Source organism: Etheostoma cragini, chromosome 4 (assembly GCF_013103735.1).
Source record: "Etheostoma cragini isolate CJK2018 chromosome 4, CSU_Ecrag_1.0, whole genome shotgun sequence".
Taxonomy (NCBI): domain Eukaryota; kingdom Metazoa; phylum Chordata; class Actinopteri; order Perciformes; family Percidae; genus Etheostoma; species Etheostoma cragini.
The window spans coordinates 8,420,884-8,438,551 of record NC_048410.1 but is presented as its reverse complement, the minus strand read 5'-3'; the positions used below and the strand labels follow the sequence as shown (position 1 = coordinate 8,438,551).

The window sequence follows — 17,668 nt, the reverse complement described above, 5'->3', positions numbered from 1 at the left end:
TCTCTCTCTCTCTCTCTCTTTCACTCTCTTTCATTCTTTCTCTCTCTCTCTCTCTCTCTCTCTTTCTCTCTCTCTGTCTTCTCTCTATTTGTCTCTTTCTAGTCACAGCCTAGCCAGGCCACACCCAAACTGGCAGCCCAGGTCCCCACGGTGAAGCCGGCACAGTTTGAGGTATTCAACACTTCTCTTCAATGCCCTGTAACAGTGTATTGTTGTTTGACCTCTGACCCGCTCATTGTCTGTACTATGTGTAGTATTGTTACTTTATCTCCTGTTCCAGCTTCATGTTTTCAGTAGTTTTAAGTAGAGTGACGGAAAAGGTTAAGCTGTCCAAGCAGTAGTAAACATAAAAGAAAACTTTCCGTTTCCTTCCATACAAGCACAAGAGAGGTAACACCCAGTTTCTCAATGGGAAGCAGTTTTACCCCTTAATACTGTTCTTAAGCAATAGATTGAAGTGATCATGTTCCTTTTAATGTGTTGTGGATTGGAGTAATTTCCAAATGTTACAATAGCTCTTAAATCTTTGTTAAATTGAACTGGAAATGTTAAAGCAATTCACCTGTATGTTAATCAAGAACTCAGGAATTTTGACTATGAATTTTGACCATGAAACAGTTTATGACTACAGGTCTTTTTCAACATACCAGTATGATATCTGTTCCTAGACAAAGACATTATTTAGCATAAACTGTAATTTAACAAATATTTGCCTAGTACAGTTTGTAGGAGACAATAACAGGACAAACTGGTCCATAATGCATTAAGTTGGAAGGTATGTGGGTTGGGTTCATGCGATTGATTAATGTGGTGGGATCGGCTCCCACGCAACAGAAGTCAATGCTGTTGTGTTACACGCATGCCTCTCTTGCACCCAGAAGACCGGGCATCCTATGTGAAATTACACACCGGGGCAGCACTATGACACAAATTTGAACTTTAAAAAGTGTCTGTGTGCAGAAAATAGGTACAACTACTATTTAAAATAGTATAATGTGAGACAAAGACATCTTTTAAACTTACCAAGTTATTTATAGGCTAGACCTTGGATGGACCTTGATGCCCCTTTTCATTCCTACTTTGCCATGGTGGAATACAGCTGCTCATGTATCAGTAGCGGCATATATGAGCAGTGCAGTGTATGTGCATACGGTGTAGCCATAGAAACAACCACTATGTATGGTCCATCAATAAAGGCCATCCAAAGGAGTGTCTTTTCCTCTTTTTTCAATGTAAGGGGCGCTACAGTGATTTAATGTTACACTTCCATAAGGTTAAGGACAGATCTAAAATGAATGTTCAAAATGGAAGCATCATAGGTGAAGATATAACATATAACATAAAAATGAATTATCAGCTTTTTGCAGGAAACTGTCATTAGAAGAAGACATTATACTGCCATTTACACAGACTGAGTAGTACTCAGGAAAAGTAAACTGACATCAGTGTGTAAAATCGGTAGATTGCATTGCTTTTAAAACTGTATTTAATTTAGTCATATAACTTTAAATACATTAGCAGTTGCATATATATACACCCAGCATCCAGTGAGCTGTAACAAAGGTAGATAATCGACTTTTGCACACTCGATGAATTGCAGAAGGCATCGTCAGGATCCTCCATGGCTACAAAGCCTGGGCTGGTTACCACAGCAACAGGTGGAGCCACACAGAGTGGTGTCACAACAGGAGGAAGTGCTTCAATTGGGACAGCAGGAATAGCCAAGCCACAGGTAGACGGACTGGATGCCTATTTAAAAGTGGAGGGGGCTTTTGGCTGTTTGGTGTGATATAACATGAATCACTGCTTTCTTCTGCACTCTGAGGGTGTTCTTATTGTGACACAGCTCACATTTCTTCATCACTGGCTTCACCTTCTTTTCATCTTGGCAAAACCATGTTTTTACCTCCTCTGTATCTCTCTGGTTCAGCCACCCAAACATCTTGACCTGTCACAAGCTGAACACTTAATGTATCACATGAATGAGCTGTCATATCATCACGCTTGGGATGAATGCTCATCACAGACTGTGACTCTGAATAACTTTTCCATGACTTTCTTTAAACACGGGCTCCTTGGTTTGTAGACTAACACTACACCGTCAAGTGCTACTGTTATTGATATGTCAACCGCTGGGGCCACCTTTGTTGACATGACATCAGCGGGGGCGAGGGGCAGTCTTAAAGGGATTTCAAAGGTAATGGGATCCTCATGGTTGGTGCTTTTCTTTTTATTTACATTACTGCTGATCATTTTAATGAAATTATTGATTTTCTACCAACTAGGCAGCTTGCAGGTACTTTCCTAAATTTTTATCAACCATAATTCTTATTGAGGTTGTGTTGCTGTCTATGTCTTGTGAGTCCCTGTTGGTCAAGCCATGTGCTTGTGGGAAACTCCAACACACACAATTTGCCTGTCGGCTGCTTAAGAGCAGCCTTTTCAAATTTACAAGTAACACCCACCCTATGTAGCTATGTAAATCTTCTCTATGTAGTACAAAGGGTAAATTTTCTCCAAAATTAAAAATAACTGTCGGGGACTACTAGACTGGATAAACCCCGCCCACTCTGCCGACGATTTGATTTCATTTCGCCCTGCAGCTCAATCTCAAATCTATTGAGCTTGGCTTGGTCTGGTGATAGCCGGACTAGGTGACTCCAATAAGATCAAGCAAGTATAATAAATTGATCTGCCTCCTATTAGGTTTTGTTTTATCTGGTGTCTTAATTGTATTTAACCTATTAAACAGTTCCAAAACCTGAATTGGCTTTGATGAACAACCAAGTACTTTGAATGCAATAAGACCATTTTAGTTAGGTATTAGTAAAAAGGTACACAAAACATTATGCCTTTTGATCAGTTACAAAATAAATGCAAATAAAGATAGCACCCAGTATTAATAAACTCAAAGATAATTGTTGTCCTAATTCTCTTCAATTCTCTCTGAAATCATGCATCACAAATACATCTTTAACACGTGAACATCAACAATGGTTTGTGGGCCCACTCACTCAGAAATGAAATCCCAAAATGTAAATAAAAAACCCAGTTGTAGGCCTGAGTCGTGATTTGGGAGTGTTGAGGCCTGAACACTGTTCACACAATCAATTAAAAAAAAGAAGCCATATCAAGTTTATCAGTTATGGTGATGACTTGCTTCTGCTTTTCATCGACACCCAGGACCTGCGGCCTGCTGCTAAAGCGTGGTTTATGCTTCTGCGTTAAACATACACTGTGGCTACATCCGAACGTAGGTACGTGGAAACATAGACCCTATGCCAGACCCTACACCTTAGCCTGACGCGCACCTCTCGAAAAATGTAACCACCTTGTGGCAATGCACGTCGCTCGGCCATGGCTTGGTAGAGTTTCACTTGCCCCCTATTCATTTAACATTTTCTGCTACAGATTTCTTACTGTGGTCAGAAACCGCAGTGGAGACCCTTTGTTTCTCTCACTATGCCTTTAGAGTCGCTACTCGATAAGTGGGAAGGGCAGACAGCACGTTGTCTATTATGTCATGTGGGCTGCCTTGTTGTGTACAGCAGCACTGAAAATATTATATTTCCCATGAAGCTCTTTTTTGTCTAAATTAAATTGCCAACGGATCCTTTAGTTTGTAATGCGTACCTAATCGAAAGCCTCATACCCAACGGTTCAATGCGAATATGCTGATCTTAACGGCCATTGTATTTATACATCTTAACACTGCTGATAAGTTTCAAGGCTCTTCTGATCTACTGTACTGTAAGCAAAAAAATCACTTTAGACATTAGAAAAAGGTCAGCAGTACTGTAAGTATAGGCTACAACATTTGTTTTCAAAGGGCTAAACCATTAAAAAGCACCATAATTTAACCAATTGCACTGATAAATGGTCAGATTAGTCTCACTAGACCTGAGGGGTAAATAACTCAACACATTCGAAGTGAGTATTGTTGCTTTAGTCAGAATACACTGGCAGATCTGACCAGAGATCATTGTACATTTTCTCCTGTCCTGTTTTGCTACACTGTTAAAATGGCGTCCACATCTCTGGTCAATATGTTTACTGGATTTAGAAGTGCTGTGAATCTTTCATCCTCGTGTTTTTGACACTTGGCTGCATATTTGTAGACTGCGGCTGTGTCCCAAGCCCCAGCTACAGGTCCATCTCCTGCTGGTGGAGTGGCTGCAGCCGCTAGCATCGCAGCGACCACTGAGGTGACCGAACCCAAAGAGTCACCCAAAGGCACAGCCAAGGTAGACTCAACTGCTACAGGTTTCCCAGACGCTTTATCGTGACTCCATCAAGGTGTACTCTTCAAGGCTTTCTTTCTGCAACATCTCCTCTGTGTCGCAGGCTCTTTTCAGTTTTTTTTTACTTTCTTTGCCTGATAACACTCAGATACTTGCTTTGGACATGGTTCACTTGGAGAGGACCAGTTGGGAAGTATAAAGGACTTGTGTTCTTTACTCCGCAGCCCTTTGCTTCACATGCCTTAACTTGTTTTTTGCAAAAAGTGCACACCTGTCCACTTGCAACACTTCTCAACACACATCAGAAATGAGTCAGCGGGAGAAACAAATGAAGAGGAGAGGTCTTTTAGCACAAATTTCATTGCCAATCAACAACTCACACTAAACTAATCTGTCATCAAACTGGTGGAGGATCACTTTTGTTGGAAACGGTCACTCGTTGTCCTGTCTTTTGTCTCTTTGGGTGTTTTACCGACTTTGTGCATGAACAGGGGACCTGTATTTTCACTTGACATATACTTTGCTTATAATAGATTGAAATGCATTGTATTTTAGAGTACCACTGCCACCACAACCGTCAAAGCTGATGTGCATAAAGTTGATCCTGCAAAAACATCAAAGCCAGTTGCCGTGACTGCAGCTGGAAATGTATCTGTGCAGGGGAAGAAAGAAGCTAAACCAACACAAACGAAGGTAGACGGTCCTGAAACCAACGGGTGGAGGCTGATACTGTATTTGGTGTATTTCCTGTCTGTCCAAATCTTAATGTATATATTTCTTGAAATGCTTTTAATGGTGTTCTGGTTGAATTGACCACTACTGTGCCATTTGGGCCTTGTAAGATTTTCACCGGTGTCAGATTTAGGGAAAATGTCTATTGGGATGATATGATGAATGATTTTTTTTTAACGTGAGGTTTGGCTCGACGCACATTGATGAATTTTCAGTCATCTCAGCAGTTTCCTTAGTATTAGCACAATCACACAAACTGTAAATACCACGCCATCAATGTCCATGTGTTGCATGATTCATATCATTAAGGTCTATGTACTGATCCTGGATCTGCGTTGCAGGTGCAGGTAGAGGTTCCTCCCGCAGCAGCTAAAGGAGCCAAAGAGGTAAATACTTAGGAAAGCTGTATGAGTTTGATTTGAAAAGCATGTTGCTTGCTCAAGTGTGCTAAGTTGTGTTGCATGCGCAGGTGGATCCATTGGATGCCCTGGCCAGCATACTGCCATCAGCTGATGATTTTGCACCCAAACAGCCTGTATACAGCGGGCCAGAAGTCAAAGAGGTACAGCACAGTGTGCACGCATGTGTGTGTTTATAAACTGAGCAGGTATGTGATTGCACTGAGCTGCAGCATGCATCTGCTGTGAGTAACTGTTTGTGTTGCATGTGTCACAGCATGAAGTCATCTCTAAGAAGGATCAGAAGTGTGGAGAAAAAGACAGCACGCTGCCTCCAGGCTACAGATTTGAAAATATGGTCAGTTTCTTGCATGGTCATTGCTTCTTCACTAATTATTCTTGCCACACCGCCAGCAGAGTGTGTTTTTTGTCCCATTGACAGACTTTGCTGTCAACACGTATATAAAGGGACTATTTCTTCAGTAGGAAGTAGAGTATTGGGGAAGTTTTGAAATGTCATTTTTGATGCTTCGAGCACCAAAAACTACATTCACCCCCTTATGAGGCGGAGATGTAAAGGGCTGAGTGTCAGATATCATCAAGATTTTGGTACCAACAGAAATACGTCTTTAGCATTAAATAAAGAAAACTCAAGTACAAAAAGCTGGCACTAAAAGCCTCATTCATCTAGTTTACTCAGCATTTGATCAGATAGTTCCAGCTGTAATGTGGTTTTTCACAGAAACGCATACTATATTGGCACTACCATTGTAAATACAATTCAACTGATACTCAGCCCTAGATAGAGATCTCAAAACCTGGACATATATAACAATAGACATACCCTTTTATTTTATGGTTTCATTTCTTTGATATTAATAGAAGTAAAATTATATTTCAAGGCATAGAACCAAACCTATCTGCATGGCCAGATGCCACTAGAGGAGACAATATTGGGGATTTTTTGGTAATTTGGTAATCTGAATTGCATTTCATTTCTTTTCTTTCAATCTAAAATGAGTCTTTTTTTTTTCTAGCCTCCAGTTCCTGCAAATGTTAAACCCGAGGACGTTCCTGTAAGTTAACCTTTCATATCTCACATTTAGTGGCGTTACAACCTCATGCATTATGCTAATTGTGGTACAAATCTAAATCTTTGTAAACGTTTTTCAACATGTGTAAGCAAATGAGCATGCAGTTGCAGTACACACACATTCAGGAAGCACTGTTTCCACTGTATGATCTCCTGGTTCTTCTAGAGTGTGGAATGTTGAATTGCACTGGTTGGTGTTGTCTCAGCAAACGGCACAGGACCCACTTTCTGTATTTGAGCCCGTTGGTTCTTGTCCGACCAAACCCAAACAAGCACAACTACATTGACTCACGCCCAGGCGCTAACACACTGATACATCTGTTACACACTTTGATATCCATCCATACTTAGGCTATTATTTACTGACCCTCAACACACCCACATTTGCATCATAGCTTCTTTAGCTCTGTCTCATGATCTGTTTTCCCCCAAATACTTTCCTCCAGTGCTAATTTTTGTGTTTCGATGTTTACCATAATTTTTGCTAAATCAGAGTGATTTTATGTGTAAAATGTGTATTTTCAGAAATTGTAATCTTAATTTTAAAAGTGATTGTTTGACTCAATGGAATGTGAAGGGTGTGTCTGTCTTTCCCCTGGTACATGATGTCTGGTTTGCATTATTTTGCATTTTTGTTTTGCCTTTGACTTGGTCAGGCATGCCCTCTAGTGGAGAATCATGTTGCTGTTAAACACGGCTAAACAAAATGTTTGTTTGCTTAGCCAATGAGAATTAATTAAATTAATTACTTTTCCTAAATTAATCAGATTATTAGTCTGAAAATTCTACTAGATACTTCTAGGAATGTGTTATCTGGTGGTGACACACTCTGTTTTTTATTATCTTAGAAACCAATGAGCACAGACGACGCCCTGGATTCTCTTTCAGATGGATTCATGGCTTCAGCCGTTCCAGCTGCACCCAAAAAGCAAGAGGTCAGAGTCTTCAAGCATGTAGCACTCTGCTGCTAGCGCATCCTCCAACTTAACTCCCCATGCACCGTCTTGACAACTGTTCATACCTACAATTTCCAGATGGGCATGTCTATTATAGACCTTGTGAGCCCCTGAATCCACTTATGTACTAATGTGCTTATTTTAGTTGGCTAACAAATTCCCTTCTTGTATTCTTCTTTATGAAATATGTAGAAAAAGGACAATGTCGAGAGTGTCAGTGCCTCATCTGCTGGCCCCGCTAACTTTGCACCACCTCCTGTAAAGGTAAAGTCAAATTAACTCTGAAGTCTCTGACTGAATGAGCTAAGAATTTTATTGTCTGATGTCAGGTTTCTGTTGCAGAAATCTCAAATCCCTGCTGCCGTTCCCCCTGTGGCTGTGTGTCCTGCTCCCCCTGCTGATAAAAAAGCCAAGATAGAGAAGGCTACGGGGGATTTCTCTCTGGAGGCTGGGCTTCCCTCTGCCACTGTCAAGGTACAGTAAGCTCAGACCTCCTTTTCTTCCCTCTTGGTTGTCCAAGATCGTTGTTGTTCTTGAACGTTGTCTCTGTTGGCTGTTGTAGAAAAGTGTACCTCCTGTGGCTGTGTGTCCTGCTCCTCCTGCCGATAAAAAAGACAAGACGGTGAGATTTACAGGAGCTGAAGTGGACTAGATACTTTTTCCCATGTCCCTTTCCTGTTCTTGTTTCTGTACTGAAACAATATGTGACAGATTAGTAGATTATTAACTTCCTGTCCCGTCCTCTCAGCAGGGTGGCTCTTTGTCTCTGGATCCTTTTAGCGCTCTCAGTGACACATTGCCAGCAGACCAACCAAAACCTGAACTCCCAAAACTGAGACCTGAGGACATTGTCTCGGTAGGAGCACAAACACCTACACTTGGTTTTTGTTCTCATACCTTATCACAGCCTTTGATTGCCTCTTGGATAGACAGTTCCGTTAAGAAACAATTTCACCTCCACCCAGAAACATTTACTAAATTCTTCTCCTTTTCACAGGAGGACAAACACAAGAAGGAGAAGGGTGTGTTTGTAGGAGAGAGGGAGGACTCACTTCCTCCAGAATACAGGTTTAACAAGGACAAACCCCAAAATCTGCCTGCTCCTAAACCCGAGGTAAGACTCGGACAAATTCCCTGTATGGCTCTTTAAAGCATATTATGTAATAAGTATCTCTAATTGTCTGTGAGAGAGAGAGAGACAAAGAGATAAAGAGAGGGAGAGACAGCAGCAGTTGTTGAGTGTATTTTCACGGCGGTTATGATCTAAAGCACAAATAAGCACACAGACACACACCTCCGCTGGATTATGAGTGAATGCAGAGCTCCAGCCGTCCGTGTTTCTCTCTGTCTGTGTCAGTCTGTGCTGAGGTGCAAAGCGGCGGTCAAGAAAAGAGGGTTGCACAAGATGCACGCTGTCATAGAGAGGGCCAAAATTCTGGGCCCTGTAAAAAAGCATTTTCTATGGGCACCTCCCCACTTTCACAGCTATTTATTCTAGCATCTATTTGCTTACATGAGGGACCTGGGTACTCAGTGCCCTTTTTTCACCCGGTCCGAGTCTGACCCCACTGGTTAAAGGCTTGGGGATAGGTAGACCCTCCAAAACATCCCGACTGACAAAAAAAAGAAGAAAAGAAAATATTTTGTATTAGTGTTTACATATTTTTTTATGAAAATCCATTACATATTGTACATTTTTAATGTATCACTATGATACAAATACAGTAGTATAGAACATTGAGATACATTATATCTCTCTCTCTTTCCTCTCTGTCCTTCCTCCTGCAGCCCACCATAGATGCTGGTGAAGCTCTGGACTTTTTGTCTGAAGGCTTTACAACCTCCTCAGCAGCGCCTGCTGTCCATGCTCCTCTTGCAAAGGTACATTGTAGACCTGTTACTGGTGACTGCAGACAAAATTGTAAATTGCAGACACACAATATCTACCATTCTTCAAATGTTTTCTTTGGTATTTTTTGTAGAAAGCCCCTGCAGTTCCTCCTGTGGCTGTGTGTCCTCCTGCTGACAAAAAAGCCAAGATGGAGAAAGTCAAGGATGATTTCTCTCTGGAGGCTGGAGTTACTTCTTCTACTGCCAAGGTACAGCACACTCATGCCTCCTTTCCTGCATGCATCTCTTGGCTGGTCTTAATCATCCAAAACAAAACTTTGTCCATTGAGGATAAAAGTACATATGATGGACTGAATGTCCATCACATGGACTTTTAAGGAGCTTCTGATGACTTCAGATCTTGGCTCATTCTGATTTTTTTTTTTTAAGAATCAAAGTAAGCCAGGTGCAAACAGGAACTTGTGGCAATAAACCAGGAGGCAGATTTGCCCAAAACAAAAAAGGTTTTATGAGTCTGCTGCCACACTAGCTGCTCTGTGAGGCTTTGCTTTGGCACAGTGACTCTTGGAGCAGAATGGTGACATCAGCATGCTCTAATGTTCACAATTACAATGATAACAGGCTGGTGTTTAGCAGGGTATACATCTTACCAGGCATGTTCACAATCATAGTTTAGCATGTTAGAATGCTACCATTTTCTAATTAGAAATAACCACAAAGTACGGCTGAGGATGATAATGAGAGTAGTATTCAGTCAGGGATCAGCAGACTTAAAGAGCCAAGTTGGTAGCATAGCAGTTTAGATAAATGATTCCTGATCAATGGTAGTCAACTAACTTCTGACGTAGGCCCTTGTCCCCTCCCAGTATAAATCTGGTCACAGATATATTTTGAAAATTTAAAAATACAGCTACAGATAGCCATTAATATAAAGTTTGAGATCCTCTCTGTTGTCTGGTGTAGAAAGTTGAGTCCTGTGCAATTCCCCCTGGAGCTGTGTTTCCTGCTCCTGGAAAGAAAACTGCTCCTGGAAAGGACGCCACTGACAGCAAGCTCAAGACTGGTCAGGTAAGATATATCTTGTCACTCTTTTATGGAAGATTCCTTTTATTTCAATAGTTAAACCGACAGACCGGTAGAACACAATGCCCTGTTCTCTCCTCAGGATGGCTCTCTGTCTCTGGATGCTCTCAGCGCTCTCGGGGACACGTTGCCCGTGGACAAACCAAAACCTGAACTCCCCAAACTCAGACCTGAGGACATTGTCTCGGTAGGAGCACAAACACTCACGGGCACCGAGTTCACACAGCGTTTTATTGCTGAAAGCCTCCTACTGTTGGCTTATTGGTAACATTTGTGTGTCAGCTCCTCACAGAAAGACTCAACAGGCATTAATATGTCCTCCTCTTTTCCTTTTTTAAAGGAGGACAAACACAAGAAGGAGAAGGGCGTGTTTGTAGGAGAAAGGGAGGACTCTCTTCCTCCAAATTACAGGTTTAAAAAAGATGAACTAAAAGATCTGCCGACTTCTAAACCTGAGGTAAAATCTATTAAATACTCTTAAGGGTGTTTGGCTCTTAAAAATGTTAAATAAATGCTAATTGCATGTTGTTGTTGCAATCTGTCACTCTCCCCTCCTGCAGCCCCCCATGGATACTGGTGAGGCTCTGGACCTTTTATCTGAAGGCTTCATGACCTCTTCTTCAGCTCCTGCTGTCCATGCTGCTCCAGCTAAGGTGCACTGTAGATTCAGTTCCTTTAGCAAAATTCTGTGGTTAGTTAGAACACAGTATCTCATGTTTGTATGTTAATTGAAGCTACAGCCAATCGCCAATTGTATTCGCTTAGGATCAGTAACGGAACCAGGGAAACAGCTTTCCTGGCTCTGTCCAAAAGTAAAACAAATCAACCTACCAGCGACCAAATCCCTGATTAACATGTTAGATTTAGTTTTTTTAGCCCATACAAAATCCCGGAGTGTAAAAACTACACTTTGAGCCAGGCTAGATGATTCCTTCTGTTCCAGTCTATGCCAAGCTAAGATAACGGTCTCCTCAAAGAGTGAGAGTGGTATTGGTCTTCTTCTCTAACTCTCAGCAAGAAGGCAAATAAGTGCATTTCCTAACATTTTATTTTTAAGACTGTGTTTGATACTGCAGGTTTTGCCTTTTAAATGTTTCACTTTGTTGTAGCTGAAAGCTGTCTTTGTTTTTTTCAGACCAAAGTAGAGGATTTGTCAGCTCTGGATCTACCCTCTGGAGAGTTTGTTGCACCAAAAAAAGCTTCAGGAGTTCAGGCGCATGCTCCTCCTTCTGCAAAGAAGGCCCCACAGGTAAAGCTTTGGCTTCTTTAAACTTAACTCACTTATTTTCTATGAATAGCTTAAGCTTACCATCAACACTATCAAACTTCTTGTTCTCTCAGCAGGGTGGCTCTTTGTCTCTGGATCCTTTCAGTGCTCTCAGTGACACGTTGCCCGTAGACAAACCAAAACCTGAGCTCCCCAAACTCAGACCTGAAGACATTGTCTCGGTATGACACACTCACACACGCACGCACGCATAAAGACACACACGAACAGCAAAACATATCAATTCCATTCTTTTGCTTATTTCCATGTGTGTGTTCCTTTTTGTTTCTTCTCCTTTTCAAAGGAGGACAAACACAAGAAGGAGAAGGGTGTGTTTGTAGGCGAGAGGGAGGACTCACTTCCTCCAGAATACAGGTTTAATAAAGACAAACCCCAAAATCTGCCTGCTCCTAAACCTGAGGTGAGACTCGGACAAATTCACTTAATGGCTCTTAAATGTATGATATGTAATAAGTATTTCTAATTGTCTGTGTGAGAGAGATAAGGAGAGGGAGAGAGAGCACAGCAGTTGTTGAGTGAGCTTGAGAATGAATGGAGAGAGGGAGTGCCAAAAAAATAAAGTTATTAAGAGGAATTGAAATATACCGGTTTAATAAGGATGAACTCAAAAACTGGCCTGCTCCTACACCTTAAGTGAGACAAATTCCCGAATAAGTGATTTTTTAGAAAAGTTCCTTCTTCTCCAATGAGTTTTTTTCTTTTCTGTTTTGAAAAAAAAAACATTATGTGCATTATGTGCACTGATAAGGCAAAAATCTCAGCCATATTTAACCTTAAAACTGTGTCCCATGAATATATTGTAATCAGAGGTCCTCATCATTTCCCATCACCTCCTTCTCCCCTCCTCCTGCAGCCCACCATGGATACTGCAGAGGCTCTGGACCTTTTGTCTGAAGGCTTCACAACCTCTTCATCAGCCCCTGCTGTCCATGCTGCTGGCATCACCCCCTCAGCTCCTCCTGCAAAGGTACACTCTGGAGCCAGCACTGTTGACTGCAGCTCTAAATAATTAAATATGATGCACATATACCTCTTTACAACTAGACATTTAGAGTCCTACATTGATTTTAAACACTCCCTGTCACTCCCTCAGCCCACTTCAGGCTTTGCTTTGAATGCTTCAGCGGCAGAATTTGTTTCCTCCACTGCTGCTTCGACGGTGAAGTCCGCTGCTTGTGTTCCCACAAAAACTACTCAAGAGGTAAAGACCAACTTGAGCCTTTTTTTGGACTCTTATAAACCCTGCAGTTACATTAAAACCTTTTTGTCTGCATTTGTGCACTCAGCTGTCCGGGGGAGCAGACAGTGCCATGGATGCTCTGTCGGACACCTTGAAGGGTATCGCACCCGCCCCTCAACCTGCACCACTTCCTGCCAAAGACATTGTCAAGGTAGCCAGCGTGCTTCAAGAGCATAGCCAGCACATGAGAGACTATTTTCAATTTGTGATTTGATAAAAAGTTGCCAGTGACTTCAGCGGATTTGTATGGTTGTTTGCAGGAAAAAAAGGTTGTCGAAGAGAAGCTGGTTAAGATGGGAGAGAGAGACGACTCGCTGCCACCAGAATATCGACCAACTGAGAAAGATCTTAAGGTATTACTCTCTCTGTTACTGTCGTCAGTTCTGCTGGGAGTTAATTTGTTGGAAGTGCATGCTTAAACCATAACATTTTTTTTTAGATTTAACGTATCTAACTTTGAATCTCGGGCAAAAATATTGTGTGAGGTTGTTGGTTTGAATGTTTAATGGGACATGCTTGTTAGTAGCAGTAATTCTACTGTGTGTCTAATGTTCATCAATTTAATTTTAAAGAAAACAGCAGAAGCACAGTCAAAAGCAGCTGCTGTACCCAAGAAGGTAAAAATGCACACACTCACAGATTATGACATTAGACAGACGTGCACTGTTAAATGATACAGTATACAACATGCAGATGGTTTAAGTTCCTGTCTTTCTGCAGAAGGCTATGGATGAAAAAGCAGCCTTGGATTTGCTGTCCAGTGACTTCTCTAGTGCCCCGACCACTGCCCCAGTCACATCACCTGCAGGCACCATAAAGCTGGATCCTCCTGTCCTGGATTCAAAGCCCCTGAAGGTAGCACAGGGGGGGAAAAACTGCAACACATGTTGGCAAGCTGTAGTGAGAAAAGTAACTTGTAACTAATATTGGTCACATTTCAATTAGGAAAATCTGGTATTTTGCATGTAGCCTCGCTGGACTGGCTTGTTGGGAAACAATATTTTTTAGTTCCAGCTGTGATGTTCCTTCTCGGACAGTAACATGTCTGCTGTGAACAAGGCCTGTTATGGTGCTATGCAGTGCCCTTTTCTGTCATGTTTCAGTAGTGCACTTCCCAGGTATCACCTCAAACAAATGGATTTCTTTGGATATTCTTTAGATACAACCTTCACCAACATTGGGGTGTCAGAACAGCAATGTACATCAAATTAGCAATTGAAAGTGGCAATACTATGTAGGCTGAATGTTTCAGATTCTGACTTAAAGCTATAGTGCATTGTTTCTGCCGCCCCCATGAGGAATCCTAAGTAATGACAACAAAACTGTCAGAGCGTCCATATGACACAAGTCTTACGAGATCATGCACTGCCCCCAACCCTCGTCCACATAATTACTAATAGCCAAGGAGGACACAGAAGATTAAAAAACATGATGGACTCTTCAGAATAGGTAATTATCTTCACTCTTTCTGTGCCGGAAAGGCACCGGAGGACACAATCTTCTGAACATAGCCACACTGAGAAATACAGAGAGAGTTGTGTGGGACTGATAGTCTTAATCAGCTTTGTAGCAACACATTTGGCAGTGGCTTGGATGTAACGGACAATCATTAATATCAAAAAGTTACACACTAAAGCTTAAAACAACTGTTTTCAGTGCATGAATGCATTAAGAACTAATCATGTTTAATATGGTTGTTTTATCATGTATTTAGTTATTGGTGTATCTATTTATTTCTTATTCTTTCCTAGCAAATGACTGCTACTGTCCTGGACTCCCTGTCTGACACCCTGCTCCCAGATGCCCCAGAGTTCAAATCTAAGACGGACAAACCAAAGGTAAAAGAAAGATCCGAGTGAGGACGGGATGTAAGATTGCTCTATCAGATGAAATTACCGATACACTAAAATTTGAAAGAAAGTGAAAGAAGACCAATTGTTAATGTTGAGCTTGATTAATGGAAACAACTAACTAACTAATGGCAGTTCATAGGTATTGATGTTACACACTTTTAGTCACATTGTTACATGGCCCCCTAGGCAGGTTGTTTACTAGCATTAACTGTATCACTGGTAACCTCCCCATGGAGCAACAAGCAGTTGTTGAGCCTGACCGAGGTACCAACTTTGTTACAGGGCAAGAGCAAGTCAAAGTCAAAGTCTAAAGTAAGCAAACTGCCTGCTGCATGTAGACTTACAAAGAAATGCAGCTGAATATACACGCTGCTGGCCAAAATAAATCGGTGCACTTATAATTAAACCAAATAAAAAATCTCCATCGGTGGAGCCTGCACAAAGCTGCATGGGGCGCTTTCTGCTGTCTCTGCTTTGGCTGATGTCTATTCCACAAAGTAGTTGCATTAAATTTATAGAATTATTGATGCAAAGGCGCTGCTTCTTCTTTTCCTTGTATATATACAGTGTGTAGTTTATCTAAACTTTAACCTTGTACTTCAGAAACACCATGCAGAGGAGCCATCTGCCACTGACCAGCTATCAGATCAACTTAGCTCAGACGTTGTGCCAACATCTACAAAGAAGGGAGGCAAGAGCTAAACCACTTAAGGTTGGTTGAAATCTGTTTTACAATTGTAACTGATCAAAGATTCTCAACATGATAAGGATAAACCTGTTTCCGCTGACTGCTGAATCTGTCAAATGTTGCAGGTTGTTGGCAGAATTTGTCCTCCCGGCCACAGGGACGCATCAGTGACGGAGCTGCTTTCTGGATAATGATTTTATTTTTCTAACTTGTCAAGAATGTATACTGGATGAAAGACAGACCTAGACATACCCATAAGACACAAACACACACACACACACACACACACACAAAAACACTCTGCATGCGGTGCCTTTTTTGTTTCACATGTATTTATGGAAGATAAGGTTTAGGTTTCAGTCTTTGAAAAAAAAAAAAAAGATTATAAAACAAAATGAAAGAATGAGTGATGAACGGGTGTAAAGTAAGGATGGAAACTTTGGGGAATGAGAGAAGATTTAAGTGAAAATCTTTACTTTTGTTGGTTGATGTGTTGAGCATGCTGAGGAAGGAAGGTGTTCCTCGTCAGAGTCCTCTCTCTACATAAAAGCTGAACGTTTTCCAATGAAACACTAATATCACAACATACTGTTAATCTAAGCCCTGTGGTGTTGTGGCGTTGGTTGGACCAGTGGTGACCGTCAGCTTATGTGGGAGCAGTAGGGAGTGGGTGTAGGATTGGGATGTTTGTGCAATTTGAATGTATACAGAAAAGCCAAGTTTTCTATTATGATGTGGTAAGATGCCATTAAGACACTAGTGGACAGCTTAGTTTGCTTATATTTTGGACAATAAATAGTTTACATAATTAAATATGTGGAGGAGGTATTCTGCTTAATTCTGTATCCATCCCTTGCAAATGCCTTTGACTTTCTGTAACAAAAATATGCTGGTGTCCAGAAGTGCACTTAGTGAACCAAGGTGGTTACAAGCTTTTATAACTGCCCTTGTTTGTATACTGTAAAAAAAAGAAGAAGAAGAAAAAAAAGATTTTTGTTCCATATAATACTACACTGTAGAATTTACAAAGGGCTTTCAACTGTAAAGTTCAAAATCAATGTACTGGCCCCAAAGTTTTTTTTCATGTCAAAGGTGTTACGTGTGTGTATGTGAGTCAAACGATATGAGAGGTATTTCTGGATGTGGGAAGAGTAATTAAATAAAATAAGATCTATAAAGTGTAAATGGTTTAGTTGCTATCTGTCAAGACTGATTTCTACGATTTTTACCAAACAAGAACTGCCTTTATGTAAAGAAAAGCTGATGATAATAATAATAATAATAATAATAAAAATAATAATAATAATGATAATGTTTTCTTACACGTGCAAGGGAAGTGTGTGTGTATATATGAGAATGAACAGAAACATTCTCCAGGCTTTATGTGTTTTCACTCTGCGTACAGTTGTAGCAGCCCACTTCCTTTTTTACGCGGGTGGGGGGGGGGGCTTACAAGAAAACGAATGTCTTTCACTCAAACTTTATATTTCTGTGCCGAGACCCGCAATGACGATGGGTATGCAAATGCTTGGGTTGGATGTGCGAAACAAAATTACATACATGTAAAAATGAAACGTGAATAAAGACAAATACAATTAGTTGTTTATTGAGTGAAAGTATATTTTATTTTAGTTTTAAAATATTTCATGTTACAAAAACTCAAAGTGGGATATTTCTAAAATGCTGAACATCCAATTTTACAAAATAAAAACAATTCCACCTAACTTTGAAACCATAGATATTTAAATTACAAGACATTTTGGAAGAATAAAATAAAAGAATCAAAAGCTAAATAAAATGTCTCAACATTTCAAGTTATCCTGCTGAAAATAAAATCAGAGCAATGTCTTCTCTTTTAAGTGGTTATTAAATATTTACAACCCTCCTGTTGTCCTTGGGTCAAATTGAACGCCTTTTAAAAATGTCTATATCAGAAAATATGGGTTTCTTTTTAACCAAAATTACCAACAACAAAAAAGGATACAAAATCCGTATTCTGGCTAAACTCATCCACTCAACATACGTTCCTCTGATTACTCAAAATAATTCATAATTTCTGCTTTTTTTTTAACTCAAATAATTATGAACTGTATAATTATATACATTTGTTTGCATAATGTTTAAAATAAATTTAAATCAGTGCTTACTTCATTTTGTGTTATTTTATTAAAAGAGTGTGATAGCGCAGCGTTATCAGCCATAAAACGACAATGTTAAAACTACATATGCCGGCTAAGAGCTTTGC

The 17,668-nt window shown here is 40.6% G+C and overlaps 1 protein-coding gene across 2 annotated transcripts in view; it reads left to right on the top strand.

The window, feature by feature from the left end:
• The window catches only part of cast (calpastatin), a 30,383-nt gene extending 13,788 nt beyond the window's left edge, over positions 1-16,595 (top strand). For both annotated transcript variants that reach the window (XM_034870147.1, XM_034870146.1), the window contains 34 exons: positions 103-171; positions 1,601-1,732; positions 2,087-2,197; positions 4,119-4,244; positions 4,797-4,934; positions 5,315-5,359; positions 5,443-5,535; positions 5,649-5,729; positions 6,409-6,447; positions 7,313-7,399; positions 7,613-7,684; positions 7,763-7,894; positions 7,983-8,042; positions 8,172-8,276; positions 8,418-8,534; positions 9,209-9,301; positions 9,403-9,519; positions 10,235-10,339; positions 10,437-10,541; positions 10,695-10,811; positions 10,915-11,007; positions 11,490-11,603; positions 11,699-11,803; positions 11,926-12,042; positions 12,496-12,609; positions 12,736-12,843; positions 12,929-13,033; positions 13,143-13,235; positions 13,455-13,499; positions 13,603-13,737; positions 14,634-14,720; positions 15,018-15,047; positions 15,339-15,444; positions 15,548-16,595. In XM_034870147.1, coding sequence (XP_034726038.1) covers positions 103-171; positions 1,601-1,732; positions 2,087-2,197; positions 4,119-4,244; positions 4,797-4,934; positions 5,315-5,359; positions 5,443-5,535; positions 5,649-5,729; positions 6,409-6,447; positions 7,313-7,399; positions 7,613-7,684; positions 7,763-7,894; positions 7,983-8,042; positions 8,172-8,276; positions 8,418-8,534; positions 9,209-9,301; positions 9,403-9,519; positions 10,235-10,339; positions 10,437-10,541; positions 10,695-10,811; positions 10,915-11,007; positions 11,490-11,603; positions 11,699-11,803; positions 11,926-12,042; positions 12,496-12,609; positions 12,736-12,843; positions 12,929-13,033; positions 13,143-13,235; positions 13,455-13,499; positions 13,603-13,737; positions 14,634-14,720; positions 15,018-15,047; positions 15,339-15,437 — 3,189 coding nt within the window. In that variant the 3' untranslated portion in view covers positions 15,438-15,444; positions 15,548-16,595. The remainder of the gene's footprint in view (positions 1-102; positions 172-1,600; positions 1,733-2,086; positions 2,198-4,118; positions 4,245-4,796; positions 4,935-5,314; positions 5,360-5,442; positions 5,536-5,648; positions 5,730-6,408; positions 6,448-7,312; positions 7,400-7,612; positions 7,685-7,762; positions 7,895-7,982; positions 8,043-8,171; positions 8,277-8,417; positions 8,535-9,208; positions 9,302-9,402; positions 9,520-10,234; positions 10,340-10,436; positions 10,542-10,694; positions 10,812-10,914; positions 11,008-11,489; positions 11,604-11,698; positions 11,804-11,925; positions 12,043-12,495; positions 12,610-12,735; positions 12,844-12,928; positions 13,034-13,142; positions 13,236-13,454; positions 13,500-13,602; positions 13,738-14,633; positions 14,721-15,017; positions 15,048-15,338; positions 15,445-15,547) is intronic.
• Positions 16,596-17,668: the final 1,073 nt, after the last annotated feature.